This window comes from Camelus dromedarius, chromosome 12, assembly GCF_036321535.1.
Source record: "Camelus dromedarius isolate mCamDro1 chromosome 12, mCamDro1.pat, whole genome shotgun sequence".
Taxonomy (NCBI): Eukaryota; Metazoa; Chordata; class Mammalia; order Artiodactyla; family Camelidae; genus Camelus; species Camelus dromedarius.
The window spans coordinates 45,671,352-45,684,345 of record NC_087447.1 but is presented as its reverse complement, the minus strand read 5'-3'; the positions used below and the strand labels follow the sequence as shown (position 1 = coordinate 45,684,345).

Sequence of the window (12,994 nt, the reverse complement as noted above, 5' to 3'; positions counted from 1 at the left end):
AATTTTCCATTTCTCAGATTTTCTTTCCTCACGCCTAATGATCTCAGGTTCACCATGCTCTGAAGGTGACCCATAATTTGAAATTCCCTGATTCTCATTCCTTGGAAACAATTTATGAAGTAACTGAGTGCTTTCTGGCTGTGTGCCCTCAGGCAAGGGATACCATTATGATTCGAAAAAGCTGAGTTCCAGTGGTGTAATGATCTCTTTAGGGATAGGTTTGAAAATTGCCCTGGGATCAGCTCAGGATCCAAGGCTAAGAAAAGCAACAGCTAAAGACAGATGATGAAAGACATTTGATTATTAATACATTTTCAAATCCAAATTCTGGCAGAAAAGAGCTATTCCATTGATTTTTACATCCTGGCTATGTGTTTTTCTTGGTGAGTTTCTTCTCCATGAGTTGGAACCTATGTACGGCTCATTGTTTCTAATTGTAGCAAATTTTTAAAGGAAATGGAAAGGATAGTGAATCAGGTGATCTCAAACCTGTAACAATCTTTCCTTTGGCAGGTCACTTTTTTTTTCTGATCTACATTTATTTATCAATAATATGATAGTTGTAATAAATTCATGTCAGAATCTATTACAGAGATGAAAGAGATGCAAAGGTAACCTAGCACCATCCTCTTAACTACGTGTGAAGAAAACTCAGAACTGACAAGTCCCAGTTACTTAGTGCCCAGGGCAACATGAAAATAAGGTTTCAGGCTCCTCTTCCAATATTTACATACAAAGTAACCGAATGTTGCTTATTTTATTAAAAAAATAAGAAGAGATGGATTGTGGTTTGGAAAGTTGTCTCTGTATGTGTGTGTGTGTGTGTGTGTGTGTGTGTGTGTGTGTGTGTGTGTGTGTGTGTGTGTGTATGTTTGCAGCTTGAGAAGAAGAGCTTGTAAAACATGGAGAGGTCAAAAGTAGAAGCATCCTATTGCCTCTAATAGCTTTGGTGTCTGGTCTTGTTGCCACTGTAACTACAACTCATATCCCATCCCCTGAAATACAGTCCTCTCTATATCTGGGGCATTACAATCTTCTATTTTCGTCTCTTGTTTCTAACACTTTGCCCTGCCTCCATTGAAGATATCTTCCAATTCCTTTCTCCTCTTTCTCTTAGAGATTAGGAACAAACATTTTCTCATTTGATTATAAGAGATAACTTGCATAAAATGCATGTCTTTGCTGTCTTAGAAGCATTTTTAATCTAAACTTTTTTAGAAAACTGGTTTTCCTATTCATGTATTTTCCATTTACCTAGTAAGACTTTAAAGGAGAATATGATTATTTCTCAGGTGAAGTGGACAAATCAATTTAAATAAGTGAAATTTATTGACTCCACCAAGGTCTACACATCACTGGGAAGTCATTTTTCTGTTACAACCATGATGATTTTACCTGCTAACATGAATGTCCAATCTTTTGGACTGAATTGAGGAAGGTTTTTCAGCTCCAGAAAATTCATTGTCTCATGGATTTTTAATCAATTATTTCCTCATGAAGTTTCCTCATTTCTGTATTTTTGTTTTATACTTCCACAAGAAGGCAGTAATGTGTTTTTGTCTTCACAGAAGTTCTGTTCAGATTCTGACAAGCATGAGCTACCAAATATTAAGTGCTTACTTTCTCCCATACCTTATGCTGAGTTTTTCATATATAAACTTATTTAGCCTTCTCAATCATTCAATGAATTAAGTGGTATCATTATTTCCATTGACAGTTGAGTAAACTTAAGGAATCTGGACAATATTCCATTTGAGGTAAATAGTAGAATCAGCATTTGAGAAGCTATGTTATATTTCTAAATTCGTATAGTATAATTTTACATAAAATATTTTGTATTTTTATGAGATAATCATCAGATGTGGCCACAAAAGAAGAGAGAGAATCTCAGGAAAACAATGGTTATGCTACTAACAGGTCCTAGATGAGAGGCACAGCAGGCCTTGCAAAGCCAAATGGAAAATCATCAGGGATTGATGATCAGGAGACAGAAGACAGGAGGAAGGGGTAGGGTGAGGAAGAACTTAGGCACTTATAACAAGCCCTTTATTGGGGTTTCCATAGTAAAGTCAAGACAGGGAAGGGTAAACAGTATAGGATTGGCTACTCTGAATAATTTTGGTGGGCTTTGCAGTGTAGGGGTGGGCTCTATTGCCTGGTACCTGGCCCTGGGATGTTCAAGGCAGAGAAATATTGCTTCTTGGAGTATGTGGGCCAGATAAAGGGGATACAGATTGGTTAGTTTGCATATCAAAAGTACACTACTGGCTGGGCCTTTTGCTATCTCTATGAATTGGCTTACCCAGACAAGGAGGGACAGCCTCACCCCAGCCAGAACGGCTTTTTAAGATGTTAAAGGATCATAATATACAGAAAGGTACATATATATAATACTATATATTTTTATATTTATGTGATATATTTACATTATACATAAATTTTTATTATATATAGTGTCATATAAAATATATACAAATATATATTTATATATTATTTATGCATATATTATATAATATATATCTATTTTATTTATATGTTTATATAAATACATACACATTTATATATAATACACGTACTATGCTGTATAGAAGGAAAGTAATGCAATAAATTAACACCTACAATTGTGAGACAAGCTAAATTTTACTTTTACTCTTACATTGTCAGACAACTTATAAATAATTATCTAAGATACATCATTTTTTGTAATTCCTTTAGGCTCTGCCTTTGTCTGCTCATGTCCCCTTAACAAGATATATTCATATTTATCACCAATCTCTTCTAGGGAATCCATCACTATTCCCACTTAACCTCATTTCACGTGAACATCAAATGGAATTTCTCTACACAAAATTTCTAATTTTTAAAAAATCTATATCTCTTTAGTGCCTTGATCATAGTCTACTGATAAATGTAGCTACAGAAGCTTATATAAAACGATCTCCTACTTTCCGTCTCCACTGAAGTATTTCATACTTTACTACATTGAGAACTTTCTAGCTATACCCACATATATATTCCTATTGACTGTGAATCAGTCTTTTTTTTTTTTTAATATAATTTCACAGCAGTAATTCCTCTAGTTTCCCTTCAAAGGAAAATATATAAAATCCTATTCAGAGTGGTATTCTCTATTCAATGTATTTGGCTATGACAAAAAAATCATAGACTAAAACTTTTGCATGATTTTAAGCTTGCAGAATGATTAATGAAAAATAAAAAAGAGAGTATATAAAGATATCTTAAGCTTTAGTGAGTATATTTCTAAAGAAAGAGAGAGCAGAAAAAATATAAAAATATCAGAAATTTGGGGTGACTGTCAAGTAATATAATCAATATACAAAGTATCAGAAATGACTCTTACTGCCTAATGAACATAGTAAACTGAAAGAAAGCATCTAGGTTAGGTTGAGTTCCATTATAAACAGTATGGTGGCCCACAGGCAACCCTATCCTTTTGCATCTGAAACAGATGAACAAAATCAAAACATTTCAGCTAAAGGGGTTATCCAGTAGGCCAGTTTTTAATGTTACCATTCTGTCCTGATTTACGGTGCCCTTTTATTTAATTGATTTCCTATTTACCTTCTCAACTTTCTGTCTTATCTAAGATCTGTGAGGACTTGTATCACCTTCTTCCCCATTCTGCTTACACATCCATTTTGAAAGCTAATGGGCAAGAAGTAACTCATTGAGTCAAAAATGCTCTGTTACTACTGATAAAAGGACATCTCCTCCATATAACTTTCAAGAACCTGGATAATGGGCCCACACATGGGTTACTCAACCAATTTTTGTGGAACAAACTTCTTCATTCCCCAATCTGATACTCAATTCTAAGATTTGTAAGGAGATATTTTACTCTCTAAACCAAAGAAAATGGGAAGACTGGGAAAGGCTACCACTTTCTGGAGATTCTGACCTTTGAACAAAATGGACAGGGCTATAGGTTTGAGGATCTAGTCTACAATTTCAAGTGTCACAGAGGAATTTCACCTCATCTGAAATGTGTCTGCAGTCTGAAGGTGGATATAGACAAAAAAGCTAATGTTGCCATCTGTGGGACTATCTAAGCCCACCTCAAAAGCTAGTAAGATCAACATTCTTAGAATCATAATTTTGATTTCAACAATTTCTAGGTGATAAACACTGGATTCATCTTCTTCATCCACAAATACCCACACTGGTATTTGGAAAAGGTATCCAAGAATTCTATTTTGATATTGACTTAAACTGACTCTGAAAGATTCAATGTCACATGGCCACATTTTCATTCCTTTTTTTTTTCATGATCTAGAAGAAATGATGAAGATAATTCTCTTCTTTCTTTCCATCCAAGATCAGTGATGAGGAAAGGATTTATCAACCATATGGGATCTACTAACATGTCATATCTGAACCTGAAGACAGTGATCCTGATTGGGATCCCTGGCCTAGAGCATGTGCAGTTTTGGATTGGATTTCCCTTCCTTGGTGTGTGCCTGCTGGCTCTACTGGGAAACATCTTCTTATTAATCATCATTGCTACAGAACGCAGTCTTCACCAACCCATGTATATCTTCCTGGCAGTTTTGGCAGCAACTGACCTAGGGCTCTGTGTAGCCATTGCTCCCAAGATGTTGGCTATCTTCTGGTTTGGCTCTTGCTCCATGTCTTTTGATGCTTGCCTCACCCAACTCTTCTTCATCCATGCCTTGCAGGGCACGGAATCTGGCATCCTGTTAGCCATGGCCTTTGATCGCTATGTGGCCATCTGTGATCCTTTGAGGCATACATCCATCCTCACACCTGTCTTTCTAATTCAGATGGTACTGATGGTGGCAATCCGGGCAACGGTGCTTGTTGGGATTCTACCCATTCTACTCAAAGGACTACAACTTTTCCAATCTGTGATTATTGCCCATTCCTACTGTGAGCACATGGCTGTGGTCAAGTTGGCTGCAGAAGATGTTCATATTAATAAATCACATGGGCTCTTTGTGGCTTTTGCAATTCTAGGTTTTGACATGATCTTTGTCTTTATCTCCTACATTCTGATTTTTCAGGCTGTTTTTCATCTTCCCCATAAGGCGGCACGACTCAAAGCATTCCACACTTGCACTTCCCATATTGCCATTTTCCTGGAGTTTTATATTCTTGCTTTCTTTTCCTTCTTCAGCCACCGTTTTGGACATATATCACCCTATGCCCATATCCTCCTGTCTACCATCTATCTGCTTGTGCCCCCTGCCCTTAACCTCATTGTTTATGGTGTGAAGACCAAGGAGATCCGCAGGCGGGTTGCTCAGTTGGTATTCTGAAGTGTGACACCTAGCAGTCATCCAAAAATAATAATGACACAGGAGAAATATATATTTACCTGTTTAAGATGGAAACTCATTGCACTATGTGTATCTTGGTAGGATTTTTACATTATAATGATATCCCTTAAAGATATATTCCCCAGGCGAGGGCAATCAGAATATAAGATAAACTTGGGTAAAAAAGTATACATGTATCTCATAATTTCCTATCATTATTATCCCTCCATCTCTTGCTTCCTTCCTTCATCTTTGTGCCTCCCATTGTTCTTTCTCTGCCCCACCTCCTTTCTTGTTTACACATCTATTGCATCTTTCTGCGATACCAAGAGGTAGTTTATCTTTTGGAAGTATAATGGTGACAGAGACATATTCATGATTTCAAAGGAATAAATATAATTTAATTTGATTTAGGCCACGGTAAGATAAGAACAAAAGATTTATGTTCACATGTAAGAAGCAACTAATTTAGATTTTAGAGGGAATCAGAGAAGACCTTATATAGAAAGTCATTGCAAACGTGAGATCTGAATAATGCATTTTACTTAAGATGATGAAATTGTATCAACCATAACTTCAAGTTTTTAATAAATTATCATAACTCATGTAGATATAGAGAAGTATGTGCAGATGTGTGTGAATCTAACTTCCTTGAGTGCTTGTTTCATGAAAAGCAGGCTCATCTGTGCCTTCATCAGGGATCAAAATATACAAATCATTCTACAATAGAAAATTATATGTTCATATCTCAATAATATGGTAACTTTGTTTTATTTAACTGTACAAATATAGTCCTTTTATTGGGTAAGTGAACAATTCAGCTTTTCAGAGTTTATATTCATTAGCATTGCTTGTTTGTGATGGTTTTAGAAGGAGTTCATTTTCAGTCTGTGTATCATTGCAATTCACTATGAACTTATTGTTTTTTCCCAAAAGGTCATTAGGAGACACTTTGAAAGGTTTTGAGATGTTGTCCACTAATTTGAGCAACTTCTCTGATGATGGGCATGAAACAGCTTATTGTATTCCATTCTTCTTATCCGTACAGCTCAAAGAAGCTTAAAAGCTAATGAAGAAAATCCAAGATGCTGAAGTTTAGCCATATTACCCTCAGTCCCCTTTTCCCATTAGACCTTCCTGTCCAGGGTCTCCACAGGTTAAGAGCATATATACTACCATCATTACCACCACATGAACACCAATAATCTTAACTCAGTTTCTTCATCTACCACGGTTGTTTGTCTTCCTCCTCTTGATGATCAACCTAATGACATATATTATTTCTTAGAGTAGGAAGGGAAGATTAAAGTTTATCTTATGATGGTCTCAGTCTATAAATAGGTGAGCATACTTAGAAGAGTTTCCTATCAAGAGTTTTCCCCAAAGCTAACCAAAGCAAGAATTTCAATGTATGTGCTATATCTGGGAACTGATCCAAGGAAAAACTTGTGAAGGAGGGAAGAAAACCATTAAAGTGTGCATGGTCAAGCAGACCAATTCTGTGGATGACCAGAGCCCTTTCCTGCCAGGGGTACTGGAAAATATGTGAGAAACATTACCTCCAGATTGTACCAATGTGGGGATAGAAACATGGGGTATTTATCCACCAATCTCCATCTCTTATTGTTAGATGGTAACTTCTGAAGTATCACCTTCCCAACACTTCTCACATGTTCCACTAATGAATAGAACATGCTCCCCAGATTAGAGGAAGGTCTCAGACAGAGTCATGGGAATCTACTGGAATAAACAGAGGCAATCTACAGGCAATTTATGGAGAAGGCTGAAGTTATATGGCTAGTTTTTTTTAAATTAGCTAAAAAGTAAAAAAAAAAAAGTTTTATTGGGAAAACATACAAAAAAACATGTAGAAAGAGAAGGCATTTTTCTAAGTCCCTTCATGATCTCACAGAGAGGTAGACAGGGTATAGGACACTGTTGAGTGCATCATGGACTGTGTTCCAGGGAAATAATCCCCACACCTTGTGAAATCAGCCTTGAAGAGAATTAACACATTGGCATCAGGTACCAAGCTGCCTAAGATTCATGGCAATAATTTCATACTAATAAGCCAATTGTTTAGAAGAACAACTGGAAACACCAGCTTTCCAATATGTGGAGATTTTGCATGTTACCTAGTCCAATGGAAAGTTATGCCTGGTTGCAGCCTTTTCTACTGGGAGGGATGGGACATGTCAAAGTTCACAGCCAGACAAGATAGTGCTCACAGAATCATTTTTTTGTATAATCCTGCCTGTTTCCACCAGCAATCCTGAGACATAGTGGATCAAATTCTTATCTTACAGTAATTTTAAAAATAAGATTATTCTATATATTTTGTGGGATTAGAATTCCATATAGAGACTTTCAAGAGAAATAAGCACAAAAGACAGACCAAAATAATTAGATTTCCAAATAATATAAAGTCATTGTCTTCAAACAGAAGAATGACATATCCATTGAAAGTGGAAGACATTTTCAATTCTCCTACCTCTACCTGTTCTAGATCCAAAGAAGATATGAGATCTATTCTTCTATTCATCCATATTTAACTCATACATTCTGTTTTAACTCACTATCTATACTGTCCACATACTATGAAAGGCTGATGAAAATAATGTTCATCTAGTCTCCGCCTTCAAGAAATTCTTTCAAGGAAAAAGTATTGTGAAAAGATTGAAAGCATGGATATTGTGATGAGACAGACCTAGGCTTGGCTTCTGACTCTACCATCTATTACCTGTGTGTTATAAAAAGAAAACTAAAAATATTTGAATTATCTGACCTAATTTTCCTTATTCTTATAACTGGGATAATAACAATTACCTAAAAGAACTATTGTATGAACATAACAATTTAAAATGTATTTTAAGCATAGCACATAATAATAAGGTGCTTAAAATATAGTTATTATCATTATTAAAACTGATAACAATAAGGACTGGTACAAAAAAACACAACATAAAATTCAGTGGAGTTATTGTTATGATAGCTATCTGAGATAAGGAAAAATAGAAGGAGCAGAGCAACATTGGGTATTTTTTGTTGCTTCCACTGTAATAGTTTACTGTTTTAAGGAAGATCTTGCTATATTAAAATTTATACTCCTTTTCTAGTCCTTTTGATATGCAGTCTCTTCTTCTGAATTGAAATAAGAATACCTATTCTTAATGGTAATTAATACAAATTTAAAGCATGTTAAAATATTCAACATATGAGCACTTTATCAGTCCTAATTCAAATTAATTTTATGGAAAAACTGAAGTTCAATTCTGTAAATGTTCCAATGACTGTCCATTTTAATAGATGTTCATATACAAATGCCCAAATAAGATCACCTACAGAGAAAATTCCCATGTCCAATCTGATTCAAGCACCTACTCTATAACAATAGTGGAATTAAATCAGTTCTGTTTTGTAATCTTTTATTTCCCAGGTTTATTAAGACATAGTTGACATACAACACTGTGTAAGTTTAGGATGTAGAGTATTGATTTCATACACTTACATACTGCAGAATGATTACCACGATAGCATTAGCCAACACCTGCATCACACCACATACCTACCATTTCTTTTTTGCTGTGAAAACATTTAAGATCTATTCTTTTAACAATTTTCAAGTGTACAGTTGGCCCTTGAGAACACAGGTTTGAACTGTGTGGGTCACATGGATTTTTTTCAATAAATACATTGGAAAAATCTTTGCAGATTTATCATAGTTTGAAAAAGTTTCCAGTTGAATCACACCACCCAAAACTACTGAAATTAAGAAAGAGTAGGTATGTCATGAATGCATGAAATATATGTAGAGACTAGCCCAGTCTTACATAGACATAAGGTGAGTCATAGTTAATATAAAATTAATAATGTGTTAGTTTTCTTACTATTTTATAAATTTGCTTTCAAAGAATTATATTACTGTACAGTATGCCTCTCTCATAACTGGAGAAATTGCATATCTGCCTATCACCACAGGTTTTTTAAAAATGCAACAATGTTCCCAATATGGTATTATGAATATAACTAGAATACTGTATGCCATAAAATTTTTATAAAGATTCATTCATGATATGATAGCTAGGCTATCATGAAGCAATAATATTGATTACAAGGCTACCATAATATTGATTACAAGGCTACCATAATATTGATTACAAGGCTACCATAAAACAATAGCATTATTGTTTCTTCATTATCAATGCATGAATTATTATACCTCTAAATAAATATGAGTTTATTTTTCACATTATGTTTTAATTTTTTTATGTCCAGTGTTAGTAATACACATAACATCTACAGTGTTTTGTATCATATAAGACAATACTGATGCAGGTGTCAAACAGACAATTCATTCTGTAAGCAGACGATATAAACTTACAGTATCAATAAATACAGTACAGTATGGTGAATGTATTTTCTCTTTATGATTTTCTTAAGAACATTTTCTCTTCTCTAGCTTATTTTATTGTAAGAATATAGTATAAAATACATGTAACACAAAGTATGTGTTGACTGTTCACATTATTGGTAAGGCTTCCAGTCAATGGTAAATTATTAGTAATTAAGTTTGGGGGAGTCAAAAGTTATACATGACTTTGTGTGGGGAATCTATGTCTGTAACCCATACACTGTTCAATGGTCAACTATATAATACAATAGTGTTACCTATAATCACTGTAATGTCCATTAGATCACCAGAACTTATTCATTTTATAAGTGAAAGTTTATCCTTTTTGAGCAGAGTACTACTGTTTTCCATATGGCTATATCAAGTCATATTTTCACCAACAGTGCATGTTTTCATTTTAAAAAATGCTATTATATTACACATACTTTGAATTTCTTTTCTTGTCTAATTGATCTCAAACTGTTGGAGAGTTAAAATTTACATTTTTCAGATGTTTAAAGATTAATGCAATATTATGCTTAATTGATGTCTTTAGTCTGATCAAGGTGCTTTACACAGTAGATGTACTTGGTACAATACACACCACATCAAATGATAATGTATGCAGGAAGGTCCGTTGGGATTGCCCAAAGATCAAAGGCTTTCAAGTACTGCATATTTAATATACAATCAGCGATCTACCACTTATTAGATGTGACCTTGGAAAAGTTGTTTTAAACTTTATGCTTTTATTTCCTCATCTGACAAAAAAAGAGATAATACAAATCATGCAATCTTCATATTAGAAGATTAGGTATCTAAATTATGGTATCTAATTTATGCACATTAGGAATGGGAAGATGGGTATGACTTACATGTTTAGGTCCCTTGGTTTATGAATTGGTGTTTAACTACATTTTTTTTTTTTTTTTAAACCTAAGACCAGGGTTTAGAACCTGCTTATGTGAGGTGAAAAGTTGAATTTCTGGACATGGCCTTTGCCTTAAAGAAATGTCAGTGTTAAGAATAATGGCATAGTATCAAGACTAATAACTGAACTACAATAAAGATCATAAATAAGTGAATGTCAAAGAAACTTAAAGTGTCTGGCTGGACAGACTGGTTGGTACTGTTTGAGGAGAAGCATTAAGGAAAACAAATCAAAGAAAGTGTCTCTTGAGGTGGGAAGAGTTTTGACTAAGAAAGATGAAAGAAAAATGCCTAGAGTAGCAAGGAATGTGTGATTTCTTTACAAATAAAGCAGTCAGGTTTGGCTAGACTGATGCCTATCCTGTGAATTAGTGAAAGTAAAGAATGTGGCATGGCAGACTGACGCCTAGTCATGCAGTAACTTGAAGGCCATGCTATGGAGTTAAGACTTTATCTTGAGAACAGATTGAGGGACAAGCTTTCGAAGATTTTAAGTGAACAAAACGAGGTAATTGTCTGAGGAAGACAACTCCAGTTACAATGTTAATAACAATTTTGAATATGAGAGAGATTTAATACAGGGAGGTTAGAGGATTTTGCAGTACAGATATTGAAAGTGATGAAAGTATGAGGTAGGAAAAAGAGTGAAAAAGCACAGGGAAATCTCAGGCATTGGTTGGGTGAAGGCAAGGAAATAAAAATAAGTAATTTAAAGGTTTTAAACTTAATTTAACTCAGGTCAAATGAATAAAAATGGGGACTACAGAGGAACAATGTAGTTGGCAAGGAGATTAGGAGTTTAGTCTGGAAAGACTTAAGTTTAAGGTGTATATGAAAAGCGGATTACAAGGCTGTTGCAATGTGTTCTGAAACACAGACCTAACTCATAGTTTAAGATACAGACTTGGGTGTCTTGAATTTGTGAAAACATATGAGGTCAGATGGGAAGAAGAGAAAAAGTGAAGCTAGAGAAAAAATAGCTTCTTTGGGTCTTTTTAAAATTGGTTTATAACATTATACAAATTGTATGTGTACAATATTATATTTCAACTTCTGTATATACTACAGTGTTCTTACCACTAAAGGTTTAGTTTCCATCCATCTTCATAGAGTTGACCCTCTTTTCCCATTCCACCCTTCCCCCATCCTTCTTCCCTTCTAGTAACCACTACTCTATTCTCTGTATTTATATGTTCGCTTTTTATTTGGTGTGATTTGTTCATATTATTTATTCACTCATTTATATACATTCCACATATCAATCAAATAATATGGAATCTGTCTTTCTCTATCTGACTTATTTCACTTAGCATAATAACCTCAAGGCCCACCCATGCTGTCATAAATAGAAAGTTTTCAACCTTTTTAATGGCTGAATAGCATTCCATTATTAATGCTGTGAAGAACATGGGGTGCATATATCTTTTTAAATTAGTGTTTTCGTGTTCTTTGTATAAATATCCAGAATAGCTGGATCACATGGCAGATGGCCAATAGGCACATGAAAAGATGTTTAACATCACTAGTTGTAAGGGAAATGCAAATCAAAACCACAATGAGATATCACCTTATGCCCATCAGAATGCCTAGTAACAAAAAGGCAAGAAATAACAAGTGTTGGAGAGGATGTGAAGAAAAGAGAACTATCATTCACTGTTGGTGGGAATGTAAATTGGTGTGATCACCATGGAAAACAGTATGGCAGTGCCTCAAAAACTTAAGGTTACATCTTTTTTTTTTTTTCCATTTATAAAATGCTTACCTATCAAGTCCAATCTACTGTATATTGGTTCTATATTCTGACACTAATGTAATTCCCTAAAGATGACTTTAGTTTTTCTACTAAAACCCTTCCAATAGAAAAGGAGCTCATTATTCACTGATATGATCATGGACATTTATACATGTTTACTTCCACTAGGACTTTTTCAATGAAATATAATCCTGTGTTGGTGAAGTATCTGAAACATAATATTGAAGAAAAATCATTAAATCAACAAAAATCTTTGAATAATTACTTTTACTCATGGGTCTTCAGATATATGCTTAAATTCATTTTATCTCATTTGAAAAAATGGGCTTCCAATTTATGTTATGTGATACGATTAGATAAACAAATTAACAACAAAATGTTCCCCTACTTTATTACATGCATGAGCATTTAGGGAGGGTTCTGATCATGAAGGTTTCATAACAACTATATCATGAAGGAAAGAACATGCCCCAGCTATATTTCCACACTGACTGAGTCCTCTTCTAGATTTGAGTACTCCTTTCCCCATGAATTCCCAAATCTTGCAGGAATTATCTCTACCTCCAACCTAACATGATTTCCAGCTCCATATCCTAGGTCTCCTGTCCATCTCAGGTATAAAGC

The 12,994-nt window shown here is 34.6% G+C and overlaps 1 protein-coding gene across 1 annotated transcript; it reads left to right on the top strand.

The window, feature by feature from the left end:
• The first annotated feature begins 4,364 nt into the window (after nt 1-4,364).
• On the top strand, nt 4,365-5,302 carry LOC105098033 (olfactory receptor 52A1). Its single transcript, XM_010990654.3, has one exon. It carries the CDS (start codon nt 4,368-4,370, stop codon nt 5,295-5,297), a length of 930 nt encoding a protein of 309 aa, XP_010988956.2. The 5' UTR covers nt 4,365-4,367; the 3' UTR covers nt 5,298-5,302.
• The last annotated feature ends 7,692 nt before the right edge of the window (nt 5,303-12,994 follow it).

Coding starts and splice junctions, on each gene's coding strand:
- LOC105098033 (XM_010990654.3), top strand. CDS start 4,368: ATGGGATCTACTAACATGTCATATCTGAACCTGAAGACAGTGATCCTG.